The 24,992-nt window shown below is 45.4% G+C and overlaps 1 protein-coding gene across 19 annotated transcripts in view; it reads left to right on the top strand.

The window, feature by feature from the left end:
- The window catches only part of svila (supervillin a), a 42,411-nt gene that overhangs the window by 101 nt on the left and 17,318 nt on the right, over positions 1–24,992 (top strand). For 2 of the 19 annotated variants that reach the window (XM_057013164.1, XM_057013159.1), the window contains exons 1-10: positions 12,681–12,953; positions 15,485–15,551; positions 16,600–16,691; positions 18,419–18,482; positions 18,588–18,715; positions 18,800–19,649; positions 21,090–21,173; positions 21,740–22,396; positions 23,178–23,212; positions 24,694–24,758. In XM_057013164.1, the coding sequence (XP_056869144.1) occupies positions 12,896–12,953; positions 15,485–15,551; positions 16,600–16,691; positions 18,419–18,482; positions 18,588–18,715; positions 18,800–19,649; positions 21,090–21,173; positions 21,740–22,396; positions 23,178–23,212; positions 24,694–24,758 (2,100 nt within the window). In that variant the 5' untranslated portion in view covers positions 12,681–12,895. Of the gene's footprint in view, positions 53–8,122; positions 8,225–12,679; positions 12,954–15,484; positions 15,552–16,599; positions 16,692–18,418; positions 18,483–18,587; positions 18,716–18,799; positions 19,650–21,089; positions 21,174–21,739; positions 22,397–23,177; positions 23,213–24,693; positions 24,759–24,992 lie in introns of those variants that run through there. The other 17 variants (XM_057013163.1, XM_057013160.1, XM_057013177.1 and 14 more) reach the window with 15 other exon arrangements.

Raw genomic sequence — 24,992 nt, 5'->3', positions numbered from 1 at the left:
GTGACATTGCGGGACCGTTCCTCTCCGTGGTGGCCCAAGCTGTCCAGACTCGGTGAGTACGTTTCACTGTTCAAGGTTTGAGAGAAATACGGTGTTTTGTCTTACGTTTAAAAAACCCGTCCAGTTTACTGACGTTAGTACTTCCCCTGCCTTTTGACACCCATCGCAAAATTAGAAACATAAGTTTTATTGCAACCCGCAACGCCGCGTGCCTAATTGGGTCCCCACTGGTGCGTTCACGGACACTTGTGCAGCAGAGGAAATAGTTCGGTGTGGTCCAGGTGGGCCTGAACAGGTGAGAGCTATTAATGGCCCAGTAATGATGATCAGGCTTGTAAATCACGTTGCAGAATGGAATATTTTCAAACACAAGATTTATTGTTCAGCTTGAAACGTCAGACTCGAGTTCCCGATGACGCCATGAACTCCTCACAAATGTATTTACATTATTTTCACTTTTGATCAACGAATATTAGATTTTATTAGATTGGAGGACCAGAAATATATGTTTGCTCTCTTGTGTTTTCTAATTAGAGATATTACATTAGAAATTGGTTCTAATCCAGACTGATTAAACGAGCCAACTCATTAACTTTGTATCTGTGTGAGCTGACAGAACGCTTATAAAAATGTTGCAATCACTTATACCACAACATTGTAGTTTTTTAAGTGATGTGGTCCTATATTTAATGTTATTTAGTTGAATCCAGGCTCAGTCTTGTTTACATTCTGAAGTGACTTCAGCTCTGAAAGCTGGTCAAAAACAGCTTTAGCTGCAGTACCGGCGATGGCCACCGGGGGATTTAAATTTAATGATTTAAAATTTCTCAAGATAAAGAAATTATTAATTAAAAAGCAACCAATACTTTATCTGAATTAAATAGTACCTAACTAAGTTGAACTTCAGCCTTTTCATGCAAAGCTTCAACCAATATCTGATTAGACATTCTTTAGTTTTACAATGCTGTGAGCAACGTTTGGGAGTGTGTTACCATATCGAGGGGTACTGTCTAGACTTTCTGTTCACATCATTTAGTCTTTAGTCATTTAGACTTTACTGGCTGTGATAAACCTGCATTATTGTGGTGCATTATTTATCTTCTTTGAAACATGATCAAAACAATCAGATTACCTTGATAGCAAGAAAACATAATTGTGGATAACTAACATTTGTTCATATGAATATCAGTTATTCTGAAGAATTTGTCAATATTTGTATCCACCCACCCATCCACCCACCCATCCATCATCCATCCACCCATCCATCCATCCATCCATCATCCATCCATCATCCATCCACCCATCCATCCATCATCCATCCACCCATCCACCCATCCACCCATCCATCCACCCACCATCCATCCATCCATCCATCATCCACCCATCCATCCACCCATCCATCCATCCACCCATCCATCCACCCACCCATCCATCCATCCATCCATCCATCACCCACCCATCCATCCACCCATCCACCCATCCATCCATCCATCCATCATCCATCCACCCATCCACCCATCCACCCATCCACCCATCCATCCATCCATCCATCATCCACCCATCCATCCATCCATCCCTCCATCCATCCATCCACCCACCCACCCATCCATCCTCCATCCATCCATCCACCCACCCATCCATCCATCCATCCATCTATCCACCCATCCATCATCCATCATCCACCCACCCACCCACCCACCCATCATCCATCCACCCATCCATCATCCATCCACCCATCCACCCACCCACCCACCCACCCATCCATCTATCCACCCATCCATCATCCATCATCCACCCACCCACCCACCCACCCACCCACCCACCCATCCATCCATCCATCATCCACCCATCCATCCTCCATCCATCCATCCACCCACCCATCCATCCATCCATCCATCCATCCACCCATCCATCCAGCCATCCATCATCCATCATCCATCCACCCATCACAACTTAAGGACAGTATATTTTGGGTTTTGTGTGTATCTGTGTGTATCTGCGACATGTTTCTTAATCTCAACCTTATGAATTTGACAGTCAGGAAAACCTGAAGCAGATTAGTTACGTAAGTCTTCTGGGTGTTACATCATTGTTTTGGGGACCCGGGTGGAGAACTGAGGCTGCTGGCTCCCTCACACCCGCTCTGAGGAGAACGAGGAGTGTGTTAGAGCATGGACGCTGTTGCTGGAACGGTTTCACATCATGTAGCTCTAGTCTGCTCAATGACTAGCTCACTAAGGTTACAAGAGTAGTTTGGGTGGGTTTGGTAGCCATGACATCGGAATAAAAATGTGAAACAGTCAGGATTTTATGAGTCTTCAATCCCTAAACAACCACACCTCTTCTGTACACCACAAGTCAATCAGACAAGAACACATTCGAAGTAAAACTCTTCCAGTTAAAGGCTGAAATACAGACTTTATTTTCTTTTGGATACATTTTTCAACAAAGAATCATATTTTGTGCTTGGAAAAAACCTGGAAAAATAGCAGACTAAAGTAGATATTGGAATCAGGATGAAGTCTCAGGCAGTGTGCGTGGACTCCTGTTTGAGTTATTCACCATAACGTGGTGGTAGAGGAGCAAACAGCATGTTTAACACAAATGTCCGGCATTTATCAGCATTAAGGATTGCTCAAGATCACAGGAACTGGTCCAGTTAATGGTTCAAGTGCAGATAGACCTGGGTGAGACACGTGTGTTTGAGGAATTTAGGACACACCGAGCTAATCTGCATGACTCTTGTAATTAAACCAAAAATCAGTGGCATTTGAATCTGCCCATTTTTAAACCTGTAATTTCAATTGTCCAAATCCTCCCAAGATGACATCTCAGAAGAAGGTCTGAAGGGAAAGCGCTGTGTTGCCTCCTGGAGAGGAACCTCCTGGACCCACGTCCATATTTCTGTTCCTGTTGACCAGCAGTCTGGAGGAACAGTTTGTTTTCTATTGTTGGCTGCAGAGCTCATTCACACACACACACACACACACACACACACACACCACACACACACACACTCTGACATTGTTTCTTGTTGACATGGAAACCTGAGTCATGTAAATCTCATTAGCTATTTGAAGTGTTTGACCTATTCCAGAATGGATGTGGTCCTGGCTGGTACGGTCTAATTCCAGATTGACCTCATAAAATATACCTCATAAAATGAATACTGCTGTCTGAGTGCATTCAGCATCAGTAAATCTAGAAAACAAGCTAATGAGTGAGACACCATTGTCACAGAATTGATTACCAAAATGTGTAAAACCCTTAACTTTCTAACAAACCAGTCTAGCTACCGAGAAATGTTGAATTGACTTTCAGGAAAACATTTTCTGCTTCAGTCACATCCTTGATAAAATTTTATTGCCATGTGTGGTAAATATTATTGACCCGTTGACACCTGATAACTTAATAAATCCCTAACCCTAACCACTATAACACTAACCACTAACCCTAACAACCCTAACAACCCTAACCACTAACCCTAACAACCCTAACCACTAACCCTAACCACTATAACCCTAGCCCTAACCCTAACAACCCTAACCACTAACCCTAACAACCCTAACCCTAACCACTAACCCTAACCACTAACCCTAACCCTAACCACTATAACCCTAACCACTATAACACTAACCCTAACCCTAACAACCCTAACCCCTAACCCTAACAACCCTAACCCTAACCCTAACCACTAAGCCTAACCACTAACCCTAACCCTAACCCTAACCCTAACCACTATAACACTAACCCTAACCCCTAACCCTAACAACCCTAACCCTAACCCTAACCACTAATCCTAACAACCCTAACCACTAACCCTAACCCTAACCCTAACAACCCTAACCACTAACCTTTGGAGTCTGCAGCTCTGAAATCATCAGCTGTTGTGTTGACACAATAGCTAGCTTGTTGCCAGGAAAACACACACACACACAACACACACACACACACACACACACACACACACTAGTGGCCTATTTATGTCAGAAGCTTTTCAACCAACCAAATGCACATAATTACTCTCAGTATAAAAACTACCAAATTATTTGCCACAGCTGTGCTTCGTTATATATAATTAAACAGATATAAAAGTTCAGTTTTGAGTGACTCTTTCAGTCTAATCTTGGACCAGAGAAGCTCTGCTTCAAAAAGAACCCACAGAAGTAATCAATTTCAATGTTCCGTCCATGTCATTTTACACCAACATAATGAGGAGCTACAGCAGGAAGACCTTTGATGTCTGTGTGTAGGAAACCTGAGGATTATTAGAATCGTTCATTCTGAAGCTGCCGTGTGTTTCCCCTGCATGTGTTCTTGGAAAAGGAATCATCTGATGGAGCCGGATCATTTCTCAGAATTAGCTGTGACGCGTGCTGTAACTGAACACTTCCAGTGAATGTCCCTCCCCAGGAACACCACATTTATGTTTTAACGTATTATAGATTTGGGTTTTCATGTACCAAAGACCAAAGAAATGCAGCATTATGGCTCCATATCAGCAACAGGTCCCATCTAGATGCTCTGTAGCCTTCATCTAAAGCCACGTGGCTTTGGAAGAACCCTGTGATGTCTGAGTTGATGGGTGGATGAGACACCTCCATGTGGTTAGGGTTAGGTTAGTCTCTGTTAGGTTAGTCTCTGTTCTGGTCTCCATGGAGCCAGCGCTGCCTTTTATAGGAAACCATCCCTACAGGATGCCTGATGGCTCAGCATGTTCTCTCATACATGCAGTCAGTCTGATGCACAGTGCTGATGATGTCATCCAGCTACTGAAAAGCATCTTTGAACTTGATCACAATATTGAAGGTGTTCATACGTGTATAACATGAATAGATATATGCTATATGTAAATATATGTACATACAGTGCTGGCCTTTTAAAAGTCTCTTTTAAATCAAACCTTGGCTCTTCTCTGATGGACTTTTCCATTTGTTGGAGGACACCCATCTGTCTTTAGTCGTTTGTGATGCTACTAAACCAGATTCTTAGTTTGCTAACTGACCCTGGCTTATTTATGTGAGTGCCGTTCATATTGGCCAACCTGGTGGAGATGGTGGAGCTCCTCCTGGCCGGCACCGCCCCGCGGGGATGGTGACCCGGGCTGGTCACTCTTGGGAGGGAGCTTTGATCTCACACGTTTCAGTGTGACTTGTCTTAAACTCCTGATCATATCCACCAATGTTGGAATTTAAATGATGATGCTCAGAATTCCTTCTCTCTTCAGATCCTTTTATTTTTTTCAACCTTTTGACTAAAATTCTGAGCCTCCTGAGCTGTTGCGATCCAGATGTTTGAAGCCATTTCTTCTGCTATATATTATTTCATGACTCGGCTTTCCTCAGCTTCTCCTCCCCCCTGAGAGGCATACCTCACATTTTTAAACCTAAAGGTATGGATTCTGGACATTTCCCCAACATATAATATCTAATGCATAGCTTTTTATATTTTTGGGCTGTGTAATTACTGTCAAGGTCCGGTTGTTCATTTATATGTTGACGGGCTTTGATGGATGTAACTGAGCAAATGTAGCGTATTTTAATTAAAGAATATATGAAAGGAAATGTAAACATTATTTTAAAGCTTATATATTAGTTTAGACTCTGGAGCAATGAGCTTTATGTTCTGCTAGTTACTGGTTGCCGTGGGTACAGACTGGACTCAGCGGCTTTAAACCTTTGACATTAAATCTTTGACCTTCAACTAGCAGTAGAGATAAGATTCACTTACTAATCTAGTACTAACGGATTCAGATGTTCAGCTATTACTCGGAGGTCGTTAAAGCTGGATCTTTGATGTTAGGGTTTGGTGCCTTTAGCTCTGCTGCTATGATGCATGATAACGTTGGCCAGTCATCTTCTAGCTGAACCCTGTGTTAGTGAAACATACCAACCTTAACCCTCCTCAGCCTGACGGGAATAACGCGTGTCTCCAGTGCAGATTTAGCCTCGCCAGTGAATAAACATGAACATCTGCTAAACACATGTTTTAAATGTTGGTGATGCAAACTCTGACATCACCCTTTGTTCACTGCACTCTTTCATTTTTGTCAGAATTAGATGTTGGATGGTTCCTGCACATTGTCCACAGATTCTTTTTTTAAAATTACATTTCTTTTATTTTTCCTGATGCCAAAAAAAAAGAAATTGGCACCATCTTTGTCTGTTTAACCTTTGACCTGGAGGAAAATTGCCTCTCAAACTTACTAGAGAAGGAATTCACAACGCTCCGAGAATTCCATCAGTTTTCTGATGAATTGTGGATGTTCTCATCCTCCTACATTGGTTGAGCCTCATTAGCAGTTGATATTTTCTACTCGGTGCTGTCCCGTTGTACATTAACACATTCAGACCGTCCAGCTGCAAAACTCTGATAAATCATTTGCTAAGTTCCACAGACCTGAGACTAACTGGGACAGGAACCTAAGTGGGTCAGGAACCGTCTCAGCGTCTAAAGCCAGCCAGCCATCTTCTGGCTTCAGAGACCGCGCTCGGCTTTTCCTTCATTCTCTCCTTTGGCTAATCCCGTCGCCTTCCTTTGCTACCTTATTTTTCTGGATCTCCTGCTTCTAATCTGCTCTACAAAACACAAGAATCCCAACATGTGCAGCTGGTCCATTATTGAATCTTTCTACCAGAACCAACCGGCCTTTGGTCTTGGACTGGGGTTGCTAATGAGATTTGTTTTTCATATAGTCAAAATACAGTTGATACGGTGTATTGCCTCTCTGGATCTCCCCTATTTGACCACTGCCATGTCTAAAATGTTCTCCGATTATGTCATGCTGTCCATTTCTAATCTTTCTTTGTGTTGTACCTGAATGGTGCACATCGACTAACTGTTGCACCAAAGCTGCACGTGGCCTGACAGGATTTTTTTGCAGTATTAAGTATCATAGCCTCAAATATAACTTGATTTCTGCAGGTATTAGCTGCTCTTCATGTAGCATCTGCACTACCATCCACACCAGTTCTGTGCAGCTGTTTCTTTTAGCTTCTGGTCAATTGTGTTTTCCTCCTCGTGAGCTGGTTTTTGTTGAAGATGATCTGCGTCCTGGATCTGGGCTGGTAAGCAGACTCGAGCAGTTAAACAAACCTGCTGAGTGTTTGTCTGCATGACTGATCCACATCAAAGGCATCGGAGGAGGGGGAAGCGTTTAATGGCACCCATATTTCTGGTTGTTTTGCACCCTGGACCATTGTTGCAGCTGTTTATGGAAAAACATGGAGGCAAGTATTTGTGCCCCCATTTGTTCATGTTGTGCTGACGTTGGTGTGGTCAGACATGCAAGCTATCAGCATTTAGATCGAGCCTAATGGGCGCTAAACAGAAATCTGATTTGTGCCAACATTTCTCTGTTGGATTTGGAACAAACAGTGTTTCTTCCCTCTGATTAGCTGTGTGTGTGTGTGTGTGTGGGGGGGGGGGGGGGGGGGGGGGCTGAACCCTCCCAAGCTTACTAGAAGCACAAAAGGCCAGCTGAAGAACCTCAGAACCTTTCTGTTCTGTCTTTTAAAGCCATCAAAACAGACTAGAAACGACCAGGGCCGACTATAGGTTGTACCTCATTATCAACACTAGATGGCGCTGTTTGCTGTGAGGCTCCAGACAAGTGCAGCACGCCCATGGCCATTTGGCCTCTTCAGCCTTTTTAAGACCCTGGCCTTCAGTTCTGTTCTCACTTGATGCCTGAGACAAAGTGCCATCCATGTTTGCCACTTTTCCTTCTCTTTTTGCCACAAATGTGTCTGTGAAAGCTTCTGTCCGAGGGCGTCTGTGTGTCCAACTGTCCAACGTTCTGTATGAGATCAGAGATCCAAAATAATGCTGGAATAATAACTTCAGGTGTACCAGCTGAGTGGCTTTATCTTCTGTTGGGTACTCGTCTCTTTCATCACTGAACTGAAGTGGTCTGGAGCTCATCTGGGAAAGCACCACTCTAAATTTACCCCCTCGCCCCCACCCCCGCCCCCACCCCCACCCCCACCCCCACCCCTGCCCGCTGTTGATGAGCTGACAACACATGAGCTCCTAAATAGGGTCTCGGAGAGAGGGGAACGTGTGGGGAGGGCGGGCTGGTGGACAGTACTTGAAGAGTCGTCCCTCTGTCTTTGTGTCCCAGAATCCTTCACAACTCTGCAGAACAACCCGGGAACTTTTCGCAGGTCGCCCCGGTCAGGTGGGACTAAAATGGCCCTTTGACAAGATCGGCCACTTTCAAAAGGTATTTGGTTTCATTTGGTGTTTGTTGAACTTCAGAGGGAAGGCCATTAAATGCATTCATTACTTTTACATAAGGTGGAAGGATTTGAAAAATTGAAGGTTTATGGTTAAGAAAATTCCAAACCTGTCTGAGTAAAATACCTTTGTGGAAAGATTCAACTGTACCCAAATTAAAATGGATCCTCGCTTGACATGACGGCTTCCACACGTCCATAAATCCAGCCTGAGTGCCGTGCATGTGCATGTGAGTGTGCATGTGAGTGGTCAGCTGTCTGTTCCAGCAGTGCTGATTGGCTGAGTGGAGCCACAGCTGCTGTGACTGTTGGGACACACACACATAAATAGACACACACCACCTGAACATCTTGGCTTCTGTTCATCGTTGACATCACCTTTCATTTTAATACCTGTGATTGTTGTCCAGTTGTTTCATTTCATTCTCACTCCTTGAGCGACGGCCTTATTTTTACCATCGGCTCCAAAAACCCACCAGTCCCACTTCCCAGCCAGTTCATCGGTTTAACTGGTTTCTGGTTTGTTAGGTGTTGGAGTCCAGGTGTCCATCTACCTGGGTGACCTTCACCCTGTGGTTAATGGCACAGTGGGATTGATTTAAGGAAATAAATATGCAAACTTCCATAAATCTATATTCCTGTCAAATCAAAATTGATCACTGGGGAACAAAATGTTTGGCACCACATGGATGAAAATACTGAAGGCTGAGTCCTGGTTGGACCACGTGGTCGGTGTTAAGGGCATATTTTCTCCTCCATGCTAGCTTTTCTTATTTTAATCTCAGTAGCTCCAGTTTAAAATCTAATTAGTGGCTAATTTTGATGAACCAATAATAGCTTCCAGGTCTTTGAGCTGGTCTCTGCGGCTGGCTTTGACCCACGACGTGAACTGTGGCAGCAGGAATCCATCTGAATGATCATTGAGATCCTGCCGACGCTACTGTCGTTAGCAGCATCGCTGTTCTGATTATGCTAATTAGCCCGCTTCCATTATGACCTGACGAGGGAAAACAATGGGCATTTGGATGGAATCAACCAGCCTGCAGGCAGTCATCACGTCATAAGAAGACGTGTTCTAACGGGACGAGGGAGGCGTCCAACCAGCCACCGATCAACCGTCTGTCAGCTCGTCTGTGTCAACTGAGAAGAAACGGGAAGCAGAAGCATTTCATCGGTCACCTTCTGCCCCTTCTGCTCTGGTCTGTCTGGACAGTGGCCAGAAGAGGAAGATGAAAGAGCTGGGATGTGGGTCTATCTGAGCCCAGGGCTCATGGAATCAGGGTTCATGGTGAAGCCCATACCTCAGGGCTCTCATCATCATTTTAGAAACACATTTCTACATCAATATAATTGTTATTGTGCAAATGTGACTGCTGCCATTCCAAATGGCATCATTTTGTTATTCAGCAGCCAGAAAAATATTAAACTCCAAAAAAACCACCTTATTTTTTGGTTGGTTGTCTCTGTTTTGTTCACTAGGTTAGTCTCAACATCATTTAGTAAAATGACCGTGTGGCTTCGAAATGGGAACAAACGACTTCGCCCCCTGTTGCTGCTTCAGTCGAAGGTAGAAAGCAGCTGTTTGATAGAGAAATATGAAAGTATGGCGCGCTGCTGTGGAGCTTGGAACAAATATTGGCAGCAAGGATGTAATGATGCTGGTCATTTTAGGGTTAAATGTTTGAAATGTTTTATAGTATTGTGTAAATCTAGAAGCATCTGATCTTTTATATTCAAATATATATTCCAGATGTTAGACAGTACAGTGTGACAGCAGTAGTCAAATTCCGGTAATATCTTAAATCCCAGACTTGATGTGTATCAAACACTAAACTATAATAAACGATGACAGCATCTACAGTACCAACCCCCCCATCAGTGGTGGTGAAGACCAAGGGTGGTCTCCATGAACAGCTCAACAAGCTTCAACATTTATTATTCCTGTTTTTAGCAGATGTTTCCTCAGCTAGGAAGGTAGAGAGCAGCTACATCTGTCTCTAAACTGCAGATCTGGGGGGCGTCTGCTCCTCACCCCCACGGGACCAAACCCTGATACAGGATTTGACTTTCACAGCTTCACTGTTTAGAGGTTTTACTTTGGACGGATGGATTCATTCTGTCAGAATGAAATCAGAAACTTCTAGTTTATTCTCTGCGTTTATCATAAATGTAATGGATTCTAAAACATATCACAGGTCTTTGTTCTTACAGGGAAATTAATAAACTTTAGGACTTAAATACTTAACGCCAAGAAATTTGGGCTATATTTATTTTCCTGTTTACTGAGGTCACAGTAAATGTTTGCTTTTTAGATTCTTTCTCCTGTCAATGTTCATTTAAATAAATTAAATTTAGCTTTGCATTTAGAAGTTCTATGTTTCTGTCTCATTGGTCAGCACACACCGTACGCGGGCTATGCCATAAATAGTAATAGATTATGACATAGACAAAGGTCAACTTATCTTTCAGATGTTCTGACTTGTCCCTCTTTAGCTTGAACATGATCTTCTGGAAGGGTTTATTTAATGATGTGCACATGTGCTTGTCAGGCTGGAGTCGTGCTGTAAATGTTTTATATGTGAAGCTGAAGCTGTGCAGAATTAGCCCCGCACGACTCTTCCTCTGCATCACCTTTACCTGCCACTCATCACAGCTGGTGACCCATAAGTTGCAACCCCAACCGTCTCTTTTTTCATGAATTAAACAATAGCCGTAAAGCTGTTCTATGCTAATCAGTTAGATTTCATTGGTCTTTAAGTGCGTGTTAGCCATTTACAGTACGACTGTGACCACAGGCCTTTAAACCTACACCCTGCCTCTGGCGTTATTAAACATTACCGTTATTGTGGCCAGTTAATTTACAGCAACTCCAAGTGTCTCTTTTTCATAATAATCAGTGTCATAGAGGCAGGATTTACTCACATCAATTTATCTTTTGTCTCTCAGTCTGGTATTAGCCAGGTGCATTAGTACTGTAACCACAGCTTTAGAGTGGAAAATTAGTCTTAATATTTAATTACAGCTGACTTCATTGTTTATGTCAGCTAACTGACAGGCAACTTTCTATGTCAGTTGCTTTCAAAGCGGTGGAGGCCAAAAACGAGCGTGCACCTCTGTCAGGCTCCAGTTCAGCCTCTGTGGCCCCAGAACACCCTCCAAAAACATCCACTCATGACTGACACTAAAAGTTACTTCACATTGTACCACAAAAGATCTACTATTCATACAAATATTTTCCCAGTAAATCATTTTGGCTGTAATGTTCTGGGCCGATGGAGCGAATCACTACCCAGGCCTGAACATCCCTGGCTTCTGATGCAGGAGAGTCACTGCTGCTGATGTCGGGGTAGAAACCCTCCAGATCTGAAGGTCTGATGGCAGCCGAGTGACAGACGAGTCAAAAAAATAACCTTACGCAGACGTCAGGCCTCCAGATGGTGCTTGGTGAGAGGGCAGCAGGACGGCTACTGTGGATCGTTTCTCCTGGCCTGATTATTTTGGAATTACTGCTGAGGAAACAACAGTCGGCTGATGTTTTGATTCTTTCGACTAAAGACGTTAAAGGTGAAAAACACCCTTGAGGGAGGAGCAGACTTGTCTGCTGCGCTCTGGCTCTTATCACTCATCATTTGGGATGGACAGGCAAGGTCACGTGCTCACCTGATGAGGTCGTCCCACACCTGTGGGCCCAGCTGGGTTGGTGCCACCAGTCCGGTGTGTGTGGGCCGTGCTTGGGTTAAGAGGTTATCTGAGAGACCCTGGAGCCCTGGAATGAATGTTTGATAGTTGTGCTGTGAAATGATACTGAACAAATGTGTCTTCATATCACCTTGTGTTGATTCAGCGTAGTTTATATGTGTAATGTTACGCACAGTGGTGACACGCACAGTGGTAACACACACACTGATTCACAAGTAATCTTTCAGGTGTTAAATATTTATTCTCTTTAATTTCTCCAAACAGGAGAACTCTTCAGAAGTCTCATTTTTCCTCAATCTCCAGCTCTTTCTCATATTCTGTCATTTTTGTTCTTGCTCAGAAAAGTTTGCGATGTCATTTCAACCCTTTTATTTCCCCTCCCATCATGCACCTTGCTTTCGCCACTTTCTGTAGAGTTCTGTCCAGGGATGGGAGCGCTCGTCTACACCCTCCGTGCACACACACCCTCTCTCTCTCTCTCTGTCTCTCTCTCTCTCTCCCCACACACACACACACACACACACACACACACACACACACACACACACACACACCCTCTCTCTCTCTCCACACACACACACACACACACACACACACACTCTCTCTCTCTCCACACACACACACACACACACACACTCATTCTGCCACTGTTCTCTGCAGTCAGATGGGATCTGTTGCCTTCCTGGGCTAATGAGCTTAATTAGCCATTGTGAGCAGCTTTAGCCCCTCAGGTCGTTGGGGCGGGGGCTGTTACCTGGTGCCTGAGGGTGGACGGAGCTGGAGCAGAAGCGCTGCAGGTCTGGGATGACTCTATCCCCTGGTTCCTCCTCTGCTCCCCCGCCTCACCTGCTCCCCCGTCTCCTCTGGAGCTGGAGTCGTGACTTCCTGAGCTGCCTCTCCAGCAGTTTTCCTCTTTCTTTCCATTTGCTCCCCCCATCGTTCCTCACCTCTCTTCCATTATGCACCGGAATCCGTGGATCTCCAATCACTTGACTCACATCTCGTTCTACAGCCAAGGTACGAGGAGGACTTTTGTCCAGCTGTCCATCCTGTCCTGTCCTGTCTCCAGCTATGTTTCTCCAGTGCTGAATTCAAGGGCACGACGGGGGGGGGGGGGGGGCTGTTAAAGTAAAAAGCTATTTCTAGGTTGCTCCACTTCTTGAAGCCAGATATGAGACTGTGCATGGATCTATTTTAGTGTACTGTGGCTGGATAACAAACCATATCTACCAAGTTACTGATTAAAATCTCTCAGTTCTCTAAATTAGGTCTCCACTTGTGAAGTAACTTAATTTCATTATACGAAGAGGAATGTTGCAAAAAATGATCATTTGTTTAGTGGTCACCCTTGAAAGACTGGGCCATGTAATGTTTGTGTGGTTGGAGCATTTTATGTGCATTTAAATGAGCACAAAGTTCAATCAGATCGTCTTCATTGACTTTGCCCCATTAGTTTTATATAATAAATCCATTTAACCGTTAAAACCATCTGAACCACTTGATCTTAGACGGTTGCTGTCATTGTTATTCACTGTAGAATTTGTGATTTGTTATGTATAACTTTAGCTCTGTTGTCTTGTTCCTAATCGATCTGATGGGAATTAAATGGTTGGATTCTCTGAGCAGCTCCAAATGTCGGTGAATCCTGATGGACAACAGCTCATTTTCTTCCAGTTTTGTTTCTAGTACTTCTGTGATTTTTATTGAATATAGAACTTCTTCTTGTCCTCCAAAGCTGCTGTTTGGGCTTTCATCCCATTTAGATGGTCCATCTGTTTTTCTTGAATTCTCACTTAAGCCTCTCTAAGGCTAGAATTACCGATGAACAAAGTAGGTGGGATTGGTTGGTGGGACGGGGGTGTTCACACACACACACACACACACAGAGTGACACATTTCCTTTTGGGCTCAGTGTAATCCAGGAATTGAAGTTAATCCAATATCTCAGGTTGGACCTTGGTCCAGCCTCTGCTGCCTCCTTGCTTACTTCTGTTGGTCTTCTATATAATTCCACATAAGTCTTCTATATCATTTATGTCACATAAGTGTAGGTCTGTGCAGTGTAACTAAGGCTGATTATGAACTCGCACTATTAGAAATGAAACCGGTCGCTGAGTTACATGTGTAGCCGTCAGTTTTATTTTGCTCTGTGTTCATTTTCCCGTCACCACGGGAACGCTACCACGCCTCAGTCCAGGCCATCCTGTAACCCTGAGTTATGCTACACAACGCCATCATTACCAACAGCCTCGCGTTTGCTGTAACAATGTAACAAAGCAAACAAACGTCACATGCAACTGTTCCAAAGCTCCAACTGCTCCTGAAACAGATGGATCGGGATTATATGTGATATTCCATTGATCATCAGCCCTGATCAGGCCACTTCCTGGGGGTGGTACGAGATTAGAATACACACCTGTGTACTGGATTGTTTGTTTGTGTGTTGTTTTTTCTGTTTGTTCTTTTCTCTCATTTCTGTTGCTGGTCTGCTGCTGGTCTGCTGCTGGTCTGCTGCTGGTCTGTTGCTGGTCTGTTGCTGGTCTGTTGCTGGTCTGGTAGTTTGTTGTAATTGTCCATCAGCTTATAGGCTCCTCAGCTGTCAGATTCAAGATTAATGATTAAAATCAATTCTTGATATTCTTCATGGTGCCGGGTGGGTTCGTCAGGCCCATCCCGGCCACACCACGAGGCTTTTATTTAATTTAATTTAATTCTGCCTCACTACTAGACATTGTTGGTCTTTGTCAGTATGTGCGTTATGCTTAAAAGCTTTATTTATTTTGAATAATGTATTAAATTATATATTTTAAATCATGTAGGAGTGCATGTATTTAGTATTTAGTAAAAAATAACACCTAGCTTAAAGCACACATATCTGAACCAACCCAAAGTCCAACACTACGTGGTTTTAAAATAGTTAAACTGAAATTTTAAAGTCATTTGAAGAAGGTTGTCATTGGATCAAGTGTATACATCAAATGTGCTCTATTATCTGCATGATCACCGTTCCTAAGGTCAGCTTGGATTCTCCGTCACCAGTTTTGTTCTCTGAAACATTACAGAACCATCTGAAAGAACCCTCCTTTCCTCTCCTATACCAGCTCTCTGTCATGGGGGGGTTGGAAGCAGCACCCCAAACATCCTTAACATCTACTAATGAGGGTGGAGCAGGATAGGGGAAGAAAAGAAAAGCTGATCAGGTCGTTTGTCCCAGACGTCTTCAGCTCACACCTCTAAGAACTGGCTCCAACACAGAGCGTTGGAGTAGGAAGCCAACATTTCCCAGGAGGATCTTCAGGAGCTTCACCTTTATTATTTATCATCGTCTTCACCTTTGACCTCGCACAGATGATCCCTGTCTTCTGCTCTGTTCACGGATTATTTGAAGTCATTTAATCGTCCTTTTCCACATCATCTGTGCTCGTTAAGGACGTCCACCTAATGAACACATGATGCTTCAGCTTTAAAGTGAAAACTGGATTTAGTAAAGGAACATTTCATCAAGACTCATGTTCTTTTGTTGTTGTTGTTGTTGTTGTCCTTCACAGGACTTGGGAGTGAAACCCCCAGGAATAAACGGAGTCATTCCAGAGTGCTGCAGAAGCCGACTGTGAGGTAAAATACTGGAAGATAATGACTGTGCCAGATTATGTTGGACTTTTCTCACTTCAGTCCTATTTGGTGGTTTTGATTACAAATGTAAACTTACAGTATTTGGAAATATTCCATGCACAGGTAACTTTGGCTTTTTCTCTCCTTGAACATTAAGTACAAAAACACGAACAAAAGATTAGAAAAAGTCTCAGGACGCCAACTCCATGATTTAAATCATAACTGAAATCATGATCAGACCAAAGCTGCATGTTTTAGCCGTTCAGCTTCATCCTTTCAAATGATATTAAATGGCTCGACTACTTTTGATCATAAAGAAATGTATTTTTTATGAATTATTTTAGTTTTAAGAATGAGTGTTTTTATTAAAATGACAAGCTATCATAATGTGTCTAATTAGGCAGAAATCAACATATTCCAAGTGTTTCTGTGTCCATTGAGGATGTGGCCTTGGATAAAGTCCCAAGAAGAGTCTTTTCCTGCCTCTAGCTCAAGTCCAACCTCTCATATCTCCAGACAGTGTCCCAGCTTTCAGGCCTCCTCCGTGAAGGACAGGAAGAGGTTTCTCGGTCTTTGACACGTCGTTAAATTGGAAATGTGGAAGGTCAAAGTCGTTCACCTGTTGTTGCTGCATCGATGTGTTGATGTGTCAGCTGTTACTGGAACACACAGCTGCAGAGTGTGTGTCCTGACTCCAGCAGCACATCATAAATCCTGTTTAAAGCCAACTGTGGATTTAACCTGAGGCCAGAGAGTGTCTGTGTTCTGCCCTCACTGGGTCAGGGTCAAAGTTCATGAACTGTTGGGAACATCAAGGATTCCTGGGTTGAGCACATGTGATGAGTGGATGATTAGGGTAGTAGTTGTTAGGGTTAGGGTCAGGGGGTCAGGGTCAGGATCAGGGTCAGGGTCAGGGCTAGGATCAGGGCTAGGGTCAGGGTCAGGGTCAGGGTTAGGGTCAGGGTCAGGGTTAGGGTCAGGGTCAGGGTCAGGGTAGCCACCCACAGCTCAGCCATGCTGCAACATCACGGTGTTTTCCTGCCCCCCACAGCTTCCAGAGGGAATTTATTTCAGTGGAAAAAGACGACCCAGCCAAGAGCACCGAGGACATAGAGGTTAGACTCTGGGCCAGGTGTCCCAAAGGTGAGTCAGCAGTTTTTGCTTTTCTGCTCCTCAGTTGAATAACCTTCAAGACGTTCTTCAACAGCCCTTTGTCCTTGCAGGTTGATGCTGAGATGCATGCTACTGTGTCAGTGTATTAATGAATAAAAGTTACCAATGCAGCTTTAAACGATCTGTATTCAGTAGCATTTAACGTGGTTGGATTATGACCTTTTGGTGTTTAACCAAATCTGGTTGTGATTCTGGGATGTAGATCAGATCAAATTAAGAGTGACAGAATGTAGCCAGTCAGTAAATATTACCTAAAAGAAGTCACGTATTAAAAGATGGAATTTCAGTATTGTAGGTAAAGAAGTCTTAATTTAAACACCTTCTGGCTCTCCCCTCATCCCAAATGTCTTGAAAATGCTGGTTGCAAACGTCATCATCAGGATTGTTCAGCCACTGAAGGACCTATTAGAGTTGACCCTGACCCTGACCCTAACCCTAACCCTGACCCTGACCCTGACCCTGACCCTGACCCTGACCCCACACATGGCTGGCAGGGGATGGATGATGCAAAGACGTTTCTCCTCTCACACGTCCCATCACACCATATAGATGATGATGCTTGTTAGCAGCTCCTATTCAGGTGTCCTCCACCATTCTGCTGGACCCCTGTAGGCTGTGTCCTCTCACCTCTGCTGTACATTTGTTCCCCCGATGACCGCAGGACCACTCTGCCTATGATGAAGTTTGGAGCTGAAGCTCCAGAAGACCAAAGAGCTCATTGCAACACAGTCTAGTTGATAAGCTAGTGAGAGGGTGGAAAGAGCCTTTCCTCCAGTACCGACGAAATGCTCCAGGAATCTCAGCCTCACCAGGATGTCAGCGATGGAGGAGCTGACGTCTCTGCTGTTCCCCTCCAGCATCTGAACAGGGACCCTCCCCTGCCTCAGCATCCCAACATCTCCGCTGTTCCCCTCCAGCATCTGAACAGGGACCCTCCCCTGCCTCAGCATCCCAACATCTCCGCTGTTCCCCTCCAGCATCTGAACAGGACCCTCCCCTGCCTCAGCATCCCAACATCTCCGCTGTTCCCCTCCAGCATCTGAACACGGACCCTCCCCTGCCTCAGCCTCCCAACATCTCCACTGTTCCCCTCCAGCATCTGAACAGGACCCTCCCCTGCCTCAGCCTCCCAACATCTCCGCTGTTCCCCTCCAGCATCTGAACAGGGACCCTCCCCTGCCTCAGCCTCCCAACATCTCCGCTGTTCCCCTCCAGCATCTGAACAGGGACCCTCCCCTGCCTCAGCCTCCCAACATCTCCACTGTTCCCCTCCAGCATCTGAACAGGGACCCTCCCCTGCCTCAGCATCCCAACATCTCCGCTGTTCCCCTCCAGCATCTGAACAGGGACCCTCCCCTGCCTCAGCATCCCAACATCTCCGCTGTTCCCCTCCAGCATCTGAACAGGGACCCTCCCCTGCCTCAGCATCCCAACATCTCCGCTGTTCCCCTCCAGCATCTGAACAGGACCCTCCCCTGCCTCAGCCTCCCAACATCTCCGCTGTTCCCCTGCTGACAGTCTGGCCATGGCTGAGCTGCACATTAATCTCTTTACTCTTAAACACTTTCAAAGGTGTTTGGAAACTGGGGAGAACATTCAGAGAATGACATGAGATGTTTGATGTCGTCGTTTTTGCTTTGAGACGTTCATCCCTCGGAGGTGAAGCTATAATTGGGTTATTTTCATTTATCTTTTAGTGTCTGAATTGAGGAAGCATTTTGAAGGCATCACTACAAGCGTGAGGGACTCGGACATGAACAGGTGAGAAGGTGGAGCTTTGAAGATGGCTCAGCATTTTTAATGATGGGAACATTGAAGAGGATAATGTGATATAGTTCTACATCTTTTCCCACCCCCTCTTGATAGAAAAGAACGCATCGCTCGGAGGTTGGAGGGCATAGAGGGTGATCTGCATACCTCTCTGATGCCTAGCTTGGTGGCCAATCGGCTTTTGGAGGAGGATACGCCGAGATACACGAGGGCTTCAGACACCTGTGAGCTAGACACAGTATTTCTGCAGAGCTTTTCTGAGGGTTTCTGGGCAAAAACGGAGTTTTTTTGTCTTCTGCTTCCTTCAGGTACAGTTCAGCGGTATGGCTCAGAGGGATTTGATATCACAGAAATGGATCTCGCTGCACCAGAGCACCAGTCAAGAGCTAAATGTGGACCTGAGCCTCAGCCCTCCATCTGCAAAGAGCCCATCTCCACCACCACAGTACCAGACCTGGAGTCCAAGGCTGAGCGCATCGCTCGTTACAAGGCGGAGCGGCGCCGGCAGCTAGCGGAGCGCTACGGTATTTCTCTGGATCAGGAACCAGACTCGGATGGTTACTCTCGCTACACTCGCTCTCGGGAGGATTCAGAAGACTCGGAGAGAAGAAGGAGAGGAGAGTTATTCAGCTCAGATAGAGGCAGAGGTGAATCTGTGGGAGAAGAAGGGCGGGATATGCACTCCTACACTCGTACTCCGTCCACGAACCCAAAAGGGGGACACACAGCGCTGCAGCAGAGCCCCTCTGACCGGGGATACCAGGGGGGTCGGAGGAGGACGCCCCCCTCGGAGAGGGAGAGACTGATGAATCTGGAGAATCAGCGCCGTGCTGCGGTTCCCCCGGAAGCACCGTCCTCTTCCTCATGTATGGACGGGACAGCATTGTCTCTGAGTACCAGGGTCCCTTTCAAAGATCACTGTGTTACAGGGATGCCCCCCACCTCACCCAAAATGAGCAGGCAGTCACCCCTGTCCTCCCCCCAACACGGAGGCTCCCTGTCCTCCCCCCAACACGGAGGCTCCCTCTCCTCCCCCCAACACGGAGGCTCCCTGTCCTCCCCCCAACATGGAGGCTCCCTGTCCTCCCCCCAACACGGAGGCTCAGCAGGGGACCTGTTCATTGAGCAGCAGGCACACAGCATCCTCAGCAGACAAGGGTGAGTCTTTTTTTGGGGGGGGGACTTTTAAAAAGCTTTTTCTAGAAATGGTTCTAAAACGGATGAGTGGGCCAAATGAAAGTAATAGCTGAAGTATAATTAGTATAATTAGTATAGTTTGTCCAATGCTGATGTTCCTGGATTGAACGGGATTCCTCTGCTGACTCATTGTTAAAGCGAAGGAATCCGTCAGCATTATTTTCCTCTCCCTCTTTTTCCTCTCATCCCCTCAATGAGGGTGAGCTGAAGAATGATACCTGGCTGCATATGAGCCCTCACCTGAGACTGTATTTACGTTATTGTTTTAAAACCTCGTTAACTACAAAGCAAATACTGAAGCGGAGGTTTTTCCATGGAATAACCCCTGGTGTCCGGCTTGTCTCACATAGGCCTGGAAATGATTGAATCTCCTGGACAATAGTATGATGGCGATTCATATATCAAAAATCCATGTATCAACAATAAGATTTAAAGGTCTTAAAAAACCTTTTTTTCCTGTAATCATTAAGGAATATTTAGGCAAAATGATAAAAACATATGCAAAATGAAAGAAAAATGTGGATTGTAATTTAGGACTGTAAGGAAGCAGCGTTTGGGGAGAGTGGGTGAGTCGGGATGGGGTGAGATCTGGGAAGGTTCCTGTATCCTCGGGGTGAAGCTGGTCAAATCTTTGCCCCACAGCTGGGCATCATCTCAGCGCCTCCATTTAAAAGGCTCAGCATGAGATTATTCACCTTTTTACAGTTATGACGGTGTGATACAGTAAAGTTCAGAGTCTTTGCTGTGTGTAGTTTAGGTGATGCAGCAAAGAGACATAAAAGAATATGTGGTGACCACTTGTGTTAATTTAATCAGAATTCCATCAAAACATACCAGACATGCAAAAGTGGTTGAAAACATTGCGTTTTTTCTTTTCTGGAGTTTTTTGTAGCTACATCGAAGTGGATCAGTGGTGTGTAAATGTGAACTCTAGGTGTGTGTGGCCATGCATCTCTGTAACATATACAATGTTAAACCCTCCGAGCTATGAGTGTTGTTAGACTTTACAGTGCTCATTAAGGGGTCGTTCTGACTAATCGTGAGGAGGAAGGAGCAACAACCAGGAGCCGTTCAAATACCTACCAGTCGGACCAGCATGAATCTGCAGCATTAATTCATCAGTGATGGAGGATTGTGTATATATATATAAGACACATATCAGTCTGTCAATAACGTACTTTGGTCTTTTGATTATAATTTAGATTCCTAGTGTAACTATTTGACGGGTGTGTGTAGGGGGCGGGGTTGGCCTCCTGCTAGTCTGAGTGGAGACAGGCAGTCAGTACTTGGTGTGTGTTATGTGTGTGTGTGTGTGTGTGTGTGGTGTGTGTGTTATGTGTGTGTCAGGGTGAATAACTGTGACCCATTCACCTGTCTCCCAACGGGTTTCTGTTAATACAGCGTGAGGGCCAACCGGGGCACTGATTGGTCCCTGCAGATTGATGCTGAGGGCGACACCCAGTCTGTCATCAACTGGCCGTCGAGGTATTCCCAGGCTGGTTTTGGGTAGAGAGGAGCCCCCCTCACTGATACTAATGTGGAAGATGCTGTGTTTTGAGCTGCCATCTCACCACCATCGCCTTCGGCTCCTGCCCCCTTTGCTTCAAACATAACTTTTCATGACGCTGTGGTAAATTTAACCGTGTGTGAGACTGAGGGCTGGGTATCATTGCAGTCCTTCATAGGAAGTGATGAGGGAACAAGTGGATTAATAAGGATTTAAAATGTGAAGGATTTAAAATGACTCCACGTTTTATGGGAAATGTTCTATAAGAAAGGAAATAAACCAAACACTGCTTGATATGCAAGGTTATCAAGTTACTCAAAAAATAACTGCAAATCACAAACCACAAATTTGATTCTGGTCCTAAGAGTCATTGACAGGTGAGTCCAGTTGGGTACCCAGCCTTCCTGAGCCCCCCCAAAGAGGCGCTGCAGGCTCCCTTAGAGGATCTGCTGACTGCAGTGTTCACTTCAAACTATGTCTGAGTTTAAGCTGCATCCTTGTAGAGTCATGACATTTAAATGCCAAACTCTTTCCTTCCTCAAAGAATCAGAGGCAGGGAGAAGCTTGCCAAGGAGATGGGCCGCCAGCAGGCTCCCGGGCCGGGGAGGGCTCCCGGGCCGGGGAGGGCTCCCGGGCCGGGGAAGGCTCCCGGGCCGGGGAAGGCTCCCGGGCCCTCAGCATACCACCAAAGCCAGGCAGACCTTCCTGGCCTTCAGCGGGCTTCCCAAAAACACCAGCAGCCACAAGCCCTGCCGGTCCACTGTGGCCCTGCTCGGCCCAGTTCTTTATCTGGGCCCTCCGGTGCTGCAACTAAAACGGGACAGCAGCAGACCCAGGAGGGAGAGTTTGAGGAAACCAAGACCTCAAAGGCAGAGGGTCTCCCGTTGAGCAGGAAAGCAGTGCTGCCCTCTGAGGTCCATCGCAGAGACAGGAGCACCGAAGACCCTTGGAGAGGGAGGGGGGGGGAGCAGATGACCAGGCTACTGAGGTTAAGCCAGGCGTTGCAGGTTAGGAACCCTGGGAGAGGCCGAGGGCGTGATGACGCAGAAGCCCTCAGCACCAACACGGGCGACTGGAGGAACCCGGCACACGACTCCATAGAGGATCACGTGGAAAGTGGCGTCTCTGTGGCCCAGCTCCGGCATTCCTTCCTGGAGGGCACGACCACGAGTGCCACAGCAGCCAGTGGCAGGAGTGAGCTGTAGGTGGTGTAACCCTAACCTAGCGACAGATGGCCCCTGACTAACCACGATGCTGCCCTTTATTTTCAAATGTCCGCATGGTTTGTTTTAGATCCCCTGATTTGCTACTGAACATGTGCCTGCTGCTCTTGCTGGAAACGCTAACATCTGCATGGTTTCCAAACACAACTGATTAGCAGAACCTCATCAGACTGTATCTTCTCATTTCTTGACTGGTGGCCCTCAGGTGAGGTTGAGGGGGATGGTATCAGCCTCCTGAGCACCAGGATAGTGCTCAATCATAACTGTGAAGGAAATTAATCATTTTAATAATTGATTTTTAGAGGGACTGATGAACCTTCAAATCAACGCTCTGCTCTGAGTACTGGACTGATTATTATCATGTGTCTTATTGTAAATAATCCTATAGAATGTTGCAGGTCTTTAATCAGATTAATCATGGGCTGAAGCAAACGTTTGTACCTTAGCTAATGATGTTAGTAGAGAGGCTTAGAGGCCAAAGGTCAGACTTTGGCAACAGACGTTACATGTGACCACAACAGGGCAGCATGAACTGGCTTTTGTTAGCTGACACTTCTCGATCTCCTGCGTAATTCTTTCCTCAGTCCTGGTTCCCATTTTCATTTCTTCTCAAATTGAGCATGACGGCGCCTTTGCTTTAACCAGCTTACTTTTCCCTGCAATTACATCAGAATTCTCAGCTACTTTTCTGGAGACATGCTGCCCAGCACAGGCTCTCCTAGCTTTGGCTAACTCGCCTTTTCTTCTGCCCTTCTAAAGGTCCTCGGTGAGTTCAGACCTAGCTCCCACTGACGGTAAGTTCCCTTTCTCCCTGCTTTCTTTTGTAGAATTCTGAGGAACTTTTTTCTCATTATTGTTTTGTTTTTTGAAGAAGCAAATGTGTTGGTAACGCATGTCCACAGACGACATTAAGTGGCTTCATTTAGTCCATTTGTCCGAGATGTTGGTGAGATAATTGATTAAGCTCGGCTAGCTTTAGTGGAATTATCAGCAGGGATGTGATGTGTTTGACCAGTCTGTTGACCTGTCGGTGCTCTGAGGTGCTTCTAGACGAGGAGCTTTATTCCATTATCCACTGCAACCAATCCATTTACCCTCCGTCCCATCTTAACCAGTTTATTTAGAGCGGCATTCATAGGTTTGTTATAGTTAACAGTTCACCAAGTGGAAGATTAAATGATCTCCAAGTTAAACATGAATCATATGGAAGGTTCACCTGCTGCAAAGATGGAGTCAGCCTCCCGTACCTGGACAGGGAGCTGGTTCCATAGCAGGGGGGCCTGGACAGGGAGCTGGTTCCACAGCAGGGGGGCCTGGACAGGGAGCTGGTTCCATAGCGGGGGGGCCTGGACAGGGAGCTGGTTCCATAGCAGGGGGGCCTGGACAGGGAGCTGGTTCCATAGCAGATAATAAAGAATTACAATAGTCCAGCCTGGAAGTAACAAATGCTGGACTAACTTTTCAGCATCATGGTGGGTCAGTAGCTTCCTGATCTTTGTGATGTTCCTCAGGTGAAAAAAGGCACTTCTAGAGACTAATTTAATGTGTGAGTTGAAGGAGAGATTTTGGTCAAAAGTTACTCCAAGATTCCTCACAGAGAGACTAGATGTTAATGAGATCCCATCTAGAGTGATCATGTGATCTAATCTACCCCTGAGAGGTTCAGGAACAAACACCATGACCTCAGTTTTTCCTGGGTTAAGGAGGAGGACATTTGAAGACATCCAGGACTTTATGTCTTTCAGACAGGTCTGGAGCTTCACTAACTTCTGTCTCCTCTGGTTTCATGGATAAATAGAGCTGAGTGTCATCAGCATAACGATGAACATTGATCCCATGCTGCCGAATAATAATAATAATTTATTCTATGGATTTCACCACACAAAAATGAGTTGACCTAAAGATAAATACAGCCACAGATACAGCAAAATAGGTCAATACAAGGAGATGCGGGAGAGTGTGGGAACGAGATTCCAAATCACTCCAACTTTTAAACGCAAACTTCTGGAGTTGTTGCTGGTGCTCACAGTAGCTGCACAGCAAAGGTTCAGAAGAGGACAAAGAGAATTCATATCTGTAATTTATATGACAACCTTGATCATTCGTTAGCCAGAAAGGTTCCATAATAACACTCAAATTTAATATAATTTCTTCAAAGTCAGTGCAACATTTTCTTTTCTGGCATCGTCCATTTAAAGAGCGAAAGCTTGTTGTGATATTGTTGTTTCAACAGGATGATCTAATTCTTCATTTTTTAATCTTTGTGTTTGTCCAGTTGATGATGAAAAGCTGGATGAGCGAGCGAAGCTAAGTGTGGCGGCCAAGCGCTCCTTCTTCAGGGTGAGCGTCACGTCTGTCCCCTCCTGGGAGGTTTTAAACATGAAGACACTCGTCCTCTGGTCTGGAGGCACACGTTCCTCTCATCATATCTGCTCGGCCGACTCTGGTTCTACGTTCATTTTCCCCTCAGTGGCAACAGAAGAGTGGCGCATGCGTCTTGCCTCATTTCTGGGCTCTTCTTTTTTCATCTGCTCGTATAAATTTTACTTGGTGTGAGTGAAATATTCTATTAAT

Source organism: Takifugu flavidus, chromosome 17 (genome assembly GCF_003711565.1).
Source record: "Takifugu flavidus isolate HTHZ2018 chromosome 17, ASM371156v2, whole genome shotgun sequence".
Classification (NCBI taxonomy): domain Eukaryota; kingdom Metazoa; phylum Chordata; class Actinopteri; order Tetraodontiformes; family Tetraodontidae; genus Takifugu; species Takifugu flavidus.
The sequence above is the reverse complement of the archived record's forward strand: the minus strand, read 5'-3'. Positions and strand labels throughout refer to the sequence as shown.